The 9,245-nt window shown below is 44.3% G+C and overlaps 1 protein-coding gene across 1 annotated transcript in view; it reads right to left on the minus strand.

Annotated features, from left to right (window-relative positions):
• NPM2 (nucleophosmin/nucleoplasmin 2) overlaps nt 1-8,046 on the minus strand; it is an 8,481-nt gene extending 435 nt beyond the window's left edge. Inside the window, exons 1-8 of the mRNA XM_018566211.1 lie at nt 8,034-8,046; nt 3,646-3,717; nt 3,047-3,132; nt 2,500-2,622; nt 2,336-2,429; nt 1,440-1,570; nt 846-868; nt 664-697 (exon numbers count right to left, since the gene is read on the minus strand). Of these exons, the coding sequence (XP_018421713.1) occupies nt 664-697; nt 846-868; nt 1,440-1,570; nt 2,336-2,429; nt 2,500-2,622; nt 3,047-3,132; nt 3,646-3,703 (549 nt within the window). The 5' untranslated portion in view covers nt 3,704-3,717; nt 8,034-8,046. The remainder of the gene's footprint in view (nt 1-663; nt 698-845; nt 869-1,439; nt 1,571-2,335; nt 2,430-2,499; nt 2,623-3,046; nt 3,133-3,645; nt 3,718-8,033) is intronic.
• Between the last annotated feature and the right edge of the window lie 1,199 nt (nt 8,047-9,245).

A 9,245-nucleotide genomic window follows, 5' to 3' on the forward strand; every position in this document is an offset into this window, starting at 1 on the left:
CTGCACTCCCAAAGAGGTCTACAAGCCTCTTAACAAGTCAATTGTTAAGAATTTTCAGAGTCAAGTGTGTTCAACACAGTGAGTTTAAAATGGTAAAAACCCTTTAAATATAAACAGAATTAAAACCCCACACAGCACATGTTAGAAGCTGTCCAGATTGTGGCCTTTTCACCTTGGGCCTAAGAGGACCTTGTAATGGCACATCCAGTCATAGTAACTGGTAAGGAGTAGAATGGGTCTTGACATTTCTAAACCCATCACTAGAAGATGCAAGTAACACCCTAAGCTCAGTATACCGCGAGTTACAGCTTGCGGTATACTGGGACGCTGAAGTGGATCCCGACAATTATGTCTGGATCTGCCCAGCTGCGTGAGTGACAGCTGTACCCGCCCCCTCCGTTCTGCCAGTCAGCGCTGGAGGATCGGAGCGGGGAGAATCCAGCCCCTCCCTGTCACAGGATCGAGAAGTGAGCGAACACTGGCATGTGTTCGCTCACCTCCCGAGCCGACCTGCGACAGTTCAATTGTCACAGGTCGGCTAGAACTATGAGGATGAGTGAAAAGCACTCGCCTCATAGTTCTCCTTTAATCTCTCCCATCCTCCTTTGCAAATACCACTCATGATCACACTAACAAATCATGGTCCATTTATAAGCAACATACCTTTTTGACAGGACTGTCTTCCTCGTCAGAACTTCTGTATGGGGAGAGTTGATTACTTGGCAAAGCGAGATGTGAATACAGGTACAGAGGCAACCACGTGAATGGAAACTGCAAAAGTATCCCCAAACCAACAAGTGTACATAAACACAACCATACACCCAGCACCTCAGGTGAATACTCACTCATCTTTTTCCATTTTCTTCTTCTAGGAAGAAGACAATTCATTACCAAAAGTTACCAAGCACTAGAAAACTAAATACATCTATAACATTGCCATTCCAGTTGTGAATATACTAGCCTCTGACCACAATTTTCTGTCATGTGCTGAAGCATGAGCTCTGGTCCAACCCAGATGGGAGGAAGTAGCCCAAACCCATACCATCGATCGCTCACTTCTCGATAATGTCCCTGCAGAGCCATGACTGTCGCTCACGGCTCCCTGCAGGGATTCATGCTAGGGGGGTAGCACAGGGGCTCTAGTACACATCTCCCACAACTCTATGTTTACTTAAAGCTTGGTTGCAGACTGGCATCACCAATGCCATAAAAGTTTAGATCGAATTCGCTATACAAGGGATGAATAATTATATTTAACAGTGACCTACTGATTAACTAAATTCACAAAGCTTTAATACAAGATAAGCATTTTATTTTAAGCAGTGGGGCTCATTGTCAAATCTGGCAACTGAAAGCCTTTGACGATTCTTATCCTACTGCATGAGCTTTGTGAATGGAGCTCATTTATATGCTAAAACAAACAAACTCGTAGACTCTACCTTTGCCTGTCCTGCCTTCTTGGAAGCCGCTGGCCTTTTTACAGCTTTTGGTGGAGACTCTTCTTCCTCCTCTTCTTCCTCTTCCACCTCCTCCTCACCTTCATCCTCTGCCCAGGAGTAGTCCTCTTCCACTAAAAGGTGAACAATGGTCAAAACAGATTATATCTCCGGTGTTCTAATTTTGCTATGTAGGATTAAAAGCCTGTAGTTGTAGAGGCTCCCATTGCCAACTTCTCCTGCAAGGACACTATTTGCCCAACAATAGCTTCAGTACTTTGAGTTCTGTAGATTATGCAATCTTGGGACAAGAGTCCTGGGATTGCCGACATGTGAACCTAGCCTAAAATTGTAGATCTAGTTTATGCTCTGTAGTTTGACTGAAGACAGCAGAGCATCTGGTTCCTTTAAGCTATAGGCATACAGGTTTGGTTACCCACAAGTATCAAAATGGGTTCATGTGCCAGTCAGAGTTCCTTTGCCCTGAAATGCTCATTCAGTAAACTGCCCTTTGAGGGCATATTGAGGTACTGAGAATTAGAATTCTTCAGGTGGCCAGAATGCCAATATATAGCACATGCGCTACAAAAAAGGTGGGTCTGTGCAATTCTAAAAAAAGGGACCCAAATGCTTTTTCAGCACTATAGCTGTCAGGTTAGTTGCTTGTCTCTTGACCAAGTAGACAAGTACTGTGGCCGTAGCTCCAGTAGGAAACAAACTGACTTTCCAATCAGATCAGTCATAGTCAAGTTTGCCAAGCAGTGTGTCAACTCTTAGTAACCCATGCTCTGTCCAGGTCTGATGCAGATCTTTCAATATATCCTTTTAAATGATCACAGCCTGGCTTGTCAGCATAGTTTAGGATGCAAGAGCCATGTAACTTGTAGACCAATACTCACATGCAACATGCTGACCACTAATATACACCGGCCCAGATCCAGATTTCAGCTGGAACGTAACTGGAGGAGTCAATTCAATGCCCATCATGGTAGCCTGCAAGTGACAGGAGACGGGTTTAATATTTCTGCCAACATCACGGAACATCCAGTCAGTGGAAACTCACCATTGGTAGAATAGATGGCTTTAGTGTGGCAATGGGAACTGGTTTGTTAGCACTTCCTTCTACCACTTGAGGGACTATTTCTACTACGTGGAACTCATCCTTTGCATTACTCCCAAGACATACCTAGAGACAAATACAGTAAGGATGTAGAATATAACAAAATCTTATAAAATAAAGGGGGGGGGGGGGGGAAGAATGGAAGTCGTCCAGTTGTAGAGGATTTCCCAAACTAACCCCAGTTAGTCTGCATGGACCACACTATGCCACTTGGCAGGTTGCAATATGAACCATTAATTCCCAGTGTCTATGGACCAGTGGCTTGTAATTTAGACCTATTGGAAGGTTACACTGGTCAGTCACATCTCTTCAGTTTGAGAAAGAACACTACAGATTAGCTATACTGTATATGGACAGCAGATTGTTGTAGTAAGTCATGCCAAGAAGCCAACCATTATACAGGGAAGCAAGAACCAATGATCCAAATAAACTGAATTATACTTCATTAAGGTCAATGATATGTCACTAGAAGATAGAAACGTTTACTCACAGTCCTTAAAGCCAGCTGATGCTCACTCTTGTCTTCATCTGCCACTTTAAATACGAATGTCTTGTTCTGTTCATTCAGCTCACACCCTGTATTAGCCAGAAACAAGTTACATAGCAACTGCCCAAACCTTCAGCATAACTTACATTTCTCTTTGCAACTATGGCAATAGTATTCTGAACAAACTGCCCTTAATCTTCAATCATACTGCCTTTTGTCCACCTGGTGTTTTTTTCCTTCTAAAGTGGAAATCCATTTTTAAAAAGGCAATCAGCATTAGACATGCTTTAATGAAAAGGTTTTACAATGAGACCGGGTCTCGAAGGTCTTAAAAAAAACATTGCCTTTATGCAATGCAGATATATCTGCTCATTGCATACACATAACCCTACAAATAAAATAAAAAAACATTGTATGTCAGGGGATCTCATTTTCACATTCAAAGCTTAAACAGGTTTCATAACCCTTCTGGCTAAATCTTTACTTTGTGCAAGACACACTTAACATTTCCTTGTAAAATTTGCACGTTACACTTCTCAGTGTTGCCATTTTGGACAGGTTACCCCATTATTTGCAGGAAACGTCATCTGTATTCCACTTACCCCATATGAGAGACACTGGTTTTTCCAGCTTGCTGGTGTTACTGATTGTAGAATCCATGTCTTGAGACCACTCTGAAATAAACAACAATGCTTCAGTTAGATGAAAGGGTCAGGTGCTGGTAAGTAGCCACCTGAATCTCATTTCTGGACACTGTTGGTGAGATCTGTGCTAGAACAGCTGGGTCTGCTCACCTTCTGTAGCCATTATAGCTCTTACCATAGATTATGTAATCTAAACAGGAGGAGCTGGAACAGAAATATGGCCAAGCATGAAAACTGCCAGTGGACAATTAGGCCGAGCTCTCACTATTGGCATATCCAAGTCCACTATGCACCACCTATACCATTTTCTGGGCAAGTGATTTTTCAGATGGTTCAAAGTTTCTTCCTTTCAGTACAATATTGCCTTGTAATTATTACCATTATACAAGATTTATATGGCACCAACAGTTTGCGTAGCGCTTTACAATATAAGGAAGACATTACAATGCAATGGTAAGGAGGGCCCTGCCCCTGAGGGCTTACAATCTAAGAGGGAGGGGCCAGTGATACATGAGGTATCTGTGGGGATGAATTGTTTGAGAAGATGATGGTTCAGTGATTAGGTTGAGGTGGGATTGTAATTTTGAATGAGGGGTATTCAGGACTTGTCCTTAAAGCCCACCACAAGTGGTAGATCTGTGCTGAGACCAATAATCCCTTTTAAAGACATTACTGGTAAGAGGTGGGCTTTGGAAACACTGCACCAAATAAAAGAAAATTTATAATATATATATATATATATATATATATATATTTATTACAGAAACACACCCATAACTCTAACCATAAGGAGACATTCGCAGTCAGAGCAATGTCAGCCTGGTTGGCATAATTCATTAGGCAGCCATCTCCACCTAATTTGGTAGGAGACCACAATATCAACTGTGCATCAATGTTACATGTAATAAGATTGCAATGAGGACACCATGTTGAAGAATATTATACAGGATTTATATAGCGCCAACAGTTTGTGCAGCGCTTTACAATATAAGGAAGAAATTACAATCACCATACAATTCAAGACAAGATGGTAAGGAGGGCCCTACCCCTGAGGGCTTACAATCTAGAAGGGAGAGCTGTGTGGGGATGAATGAGAAAGAGTTCAGTGGTTAGTTTGAGGTGGGATAGGCTTCCCTGAAGAGATGAGTCTTTAGTGATTGCTGAAAGGCAGACAGAGTGGGAGATAGACAGGTTGGGGTAAGGAGTTCCAAAGAATGGGAGAGACTCTAGAGAAGTCCTGGAGGCAAGTATGGGAGGAGTTGACCAGGGAGCTGGAAAGCAGGAGGTCTTGGGGAGGAGCGGAGGGGACGGTTAGGGTGATACTTTGAGACAAGGTTGGAGATGTAACCTGGGGCAGAGAATTGACAGTTGGAGGAGACAGCACCAAGTTCACCCATCCGGATAACTACTTTCCTCAGCCTTCATAAAAGAGTCACATCTCAGAGGCAGATGCCATTCTAATACAATACCAGGATGACTTTTGCCAGAAACTTCAAGCACACAGGAACATTGCAGTCATACGTAGGGTTGCTACCTGTCCAGGATTCACCGACAGTTCGGGTTTTGAATTCTGTGTCAGGGTTTCATGGCAGCAGAAACAAGATGTCAGGCAGACAGGGGCAACCAAAATTAAGATAGGGGCTACTGGCCCCCTAATAATAGTCTCGACTGATATTTACATATGAATGGGTGACGCCATTTAAATATGAATAAGGCGCAACTCATTTTCCCATAAAAATGTCCGTGTGTCGCTACAGTGTTCGGGTTTCACTTGAAGAAAAAGTGGCAACCCTAGTCATACAACATACAAAGTTGCTTCTTCGAGGGTTAGCAGGCTGCAGGTAGTGGTTTAGTTTCTGCTCCTGTACAACCTCTACAGACCGGAACACTATGGCTATGGTACAAGACAGGCTAGCTTAGCAGCATTGTCTATTCTTATATTAATCCCTCTCAGTAAAGCTTTTACAGTTTGACCAGTAATTGTTAACTAGTGTTACAGAAACATAAAAGTGCACATTTTTTTTCTTGCCCCGCCTGCAGCACTAGATTAGATTATACTAAACCAAAACTAATTGAGAAAGTCATTACAAAGGCTTTAGGGCCTGTTCATACCTGTGCATCGTGTCCTCTACAATGAGGACAGCACACCAAAAACACATGAAAATTAGTTCTTAGAACCATGATAATCCATGAAGCTGCTGACATCATTGTGCTGCATCAGATTAGTGAATTTTTAGGTCCCATGCAAAATGCACACAAAAATGCATGTCAAACATGGACACAACATAGTTAGTCAGGTTAAAAAAAAAACAAAAAAAAAAAAAACACAAGTCCATCGAGTTCAACCTATAGAGAGAAAAAAACAAAAAGGCCTAAACAGACCGCTATGCCCACAATTACCCAATGTTGATCCAGAGGAAGGCAAAATAAACCCTATAAAGCACGGTTCAATTTGCTCCAACAAGGGGACCCTACTGACTGCCAGGTATTGCCTCACTGGGTTGCTGCAATCAGACAGGAAGTGGAGAAACCATTCCAATGCATCACAGATGGGAAACAAAAACAAAGTTTTGGCTTCAGTTCAGGGGCATGGCGGTGCATTGAAGTCAATGGCACCGCAGCCATGCCCCCTGCAGTGCAATCACCCAAACACAGGCACATTAGTGCCTGCTGCAAAAAAATACTGCAAGCGCTATTTTTGCAGATCGCACTGGACCGGAATGCAGGCATTGTGCCTGCGTTCTGGGTGCAGGCGGTCGCACTGCGGGTGGGGGGGTGGGGGGCATGGCTGTGGTGCCATTGACTTCAATGCACCGCCACACCCTCTGAACACCAGGAACCAGCCTGTGTTCCAGATGCCAAACGCTCTGGAACACAGACTGTGGTGTGAACCAGCCCTAAAAATGCAGTAAAAAAAAACTCATCTTATTTGTGGATCACTCGGCTGTAGATCAATCATCTCTGAATTGGTACTGACACTGTCCTTCCTTCTGGAGGGGGGCTACTTTTGTTCTCCATGGTCCCTGTGTGTGTTGTAAAGTAATCACCGCTCCAAGCTCACTCCCAGGATGGACTACAATCTCAATACAACTAGTAAACTAAACATGAGATTGTAGTCCATCCCAGGAGTGAGCTTGGAGCGGTTGACTACTTTACAACACACACAGGGACCATGGGGAACAAAAGTAGCCCCCCTCCAGAAGGAAGGACAGTGTCGGCACCAATTCAGAGATGATTGAAGGATCTACAGCCGAGTGATAAGATACATTGTTAATAGTTGAGGTACTTGAATGTATTTTTAGGATTTAATCCGAGTTTAGGGTCACTTTAAGGCTGGGTTCACACCTAGGCATATTGAATATGCACGTTTGTCGCATTCGCGGTAACAAAAAAAAACATGCCACAAACGTACATTTCCGAGGGCTACTTGGCTGTATCCCAATGGAAACACGCGACAAAAACACCCAAAGAAGCTCCTGTACTTCTTTGGGCGTTTTGTAGCGTGTTCATACGGCCTGTAATACACCCAAGTGTGAACCAGGCCTAAGTCACTATAAAACATCCACCAAGTTTTGATGATCAGAAGAAGGACTTGGTGCTACATATACTTATCGCACACCAGAAACCATGACCACAAATTGAAGTTACAATTGGCACATTTAGTTTCAAAGTCACACCCAGGCATTTCATAGTTAAAGCTCCCAAAAAACCCTCAACCAAAATTTCAAGCCGTTATATGGAGTGGTATAGAGCGGCTTGCCACTGGGGCTCTATTTCTGTAGACATAGACTCATCTGTAGCCTAGCACACAAAAGGGGGCTACATGGGGCCCAGTAAGGGGACAGAGCAACCCAAAAACAGGAACCAGGGAGGGGAGCATTTTGCAAGAGCAAAGCCAATGCAATACAAAAAAGCAGAACAAAGTGTGGATAGCCGCCAGGTTATATACTTTTTTGCAGTGGAGGTATTAAGAACAGAGTTGTAATTGCTTTTATATGAGCACTCAGACATCTGTAGCGCAAAACCTGAAGCTCAGAAAAGTACATGAGCAACAGCAGAAGCTGAACTGGGTGTTTATGACCCCCATAGACCTCAATGGAGCGTCTGAAAATAAGCATTTGTTTTAGATTTCCATTGGTTAAAATACAAAAACACTCAAACACAACTATAAATACAAAAATAAATATATAAAGGTAGATGCTAAAAAGCCATCCATCATGCAAAAATGAACCCCCAATGCTCCCACCAACACCCTACCAAACAACCATTACATTGAGAGATCCCCAATCCTATAGCAGCGATTCACTCACAGCTAACCGAGGTTCCTTCCCACCCAGCAGACCTACACTTCCAGAGCTGGCACACAAGAGTAGAGTAGAGCACGCTTCCTGCTGCGGAGTTATATAACGGGGAGGGTAACACCTGAGCAGGATGATGAGCATGGCCATGGAATATTTAACCCCTTGTGCGAGAGATTCTCCTGTCTTGGCGTTTGGTATCAGTCTGTGCTGACTACAGCCAAAGGACCCCCAGCTGTTAGGCCCCAGTCACAATGAGGGATATTGGGGCCTGGGCATGGATATTGCGCCGTTTTCCTCGCTGATCGGCTTTGAGCTACATTGTGCGACATTGAGCAACAGTGCACATTTTATCGCGCTACATAGCGTGTTTTTTAGGGCGGGACTTCGTCGCTGCTACATTGGGCTGTTACCAATCAACAGCGATCATGATGTGACATCATTCTTTCCTTCCATTTTGCAGTGCAAAAGTGGCCCTTCTGTGGTGCGATATCGAGCGACAAAGTCGTGCGACATCGACGATAATGCGGGATTTCGCGTGACACCAAAGAGTCTATTGGAGCCGAATTGCGGGATATGCGTGGAAAAAAGGGTGATGTACGAGCGACAAGCTTGAACGACGAACTGCAGGCGACATTGAGCTGTGAGATGTGAAAAGCTCATTGAAATGCATTAGACGAGCTACATAGAGCGAGCTCGCGCGGAAATATGCGGCAGAAATCACGCGATAAACCGCTCAGTGTGAACGGGGCCTTAGGCCAGGTGGTATATCTGTGGTTTTGCTGCCCCTTCCTGCTTGGTCGCATGCTGCAATGTTGGCACCGCGGCTGAACAGCGATGTATACATTGCAACGATTGGGACCGTGGCACAATTGCGTATCCCTGTATTGCAATGGTAACGCCTTCTGAAATCCAATCCGCCGCGAATAGCTTTTCAGAAGGTGGTGGAGGCCGCCAATCGTGCACGAAACCGCGCGGTCACGGAATTGCACACCACCGCCAATCTTGTTGGCGGTGCCATTATTTTCTAATGGCGCCCCAGTCGTGCCAGGCAGATTGCGAGGTTTCCTGCCGTGATACCGCCCGTGCAATCGCGCGCAGTTCTTTGCAAAAAAACGTGCGGTGCATGTTGCGAAAAAAGGTACATGTTTTTCAGCGATTGCCATGGGGATGTAACCCCCGTTGAAATCAATGGGGCCTCACGGCAAGTGCTGTGTGCAAAAGCGCACAATAATGGCGCAGTCCCGGGATCACACAAGT

This window comes from Nanorana parkeri, unplaced genomic scaffold (assembly GCF_000935625.1).
Source record: "Nanorana parkeri isolate BGI_ZX_2015 unplaced genomic scaffold, ASM93562v1 scaffold924, whole genome shotgun sequence".
Taxonomy (NCBI): domain Eukaryota; kingdom Metazoa; phylum Chordata; class Amphibia; order Anura; family Dicroglossidae; genus Nanorana; species Nanorana parkeri.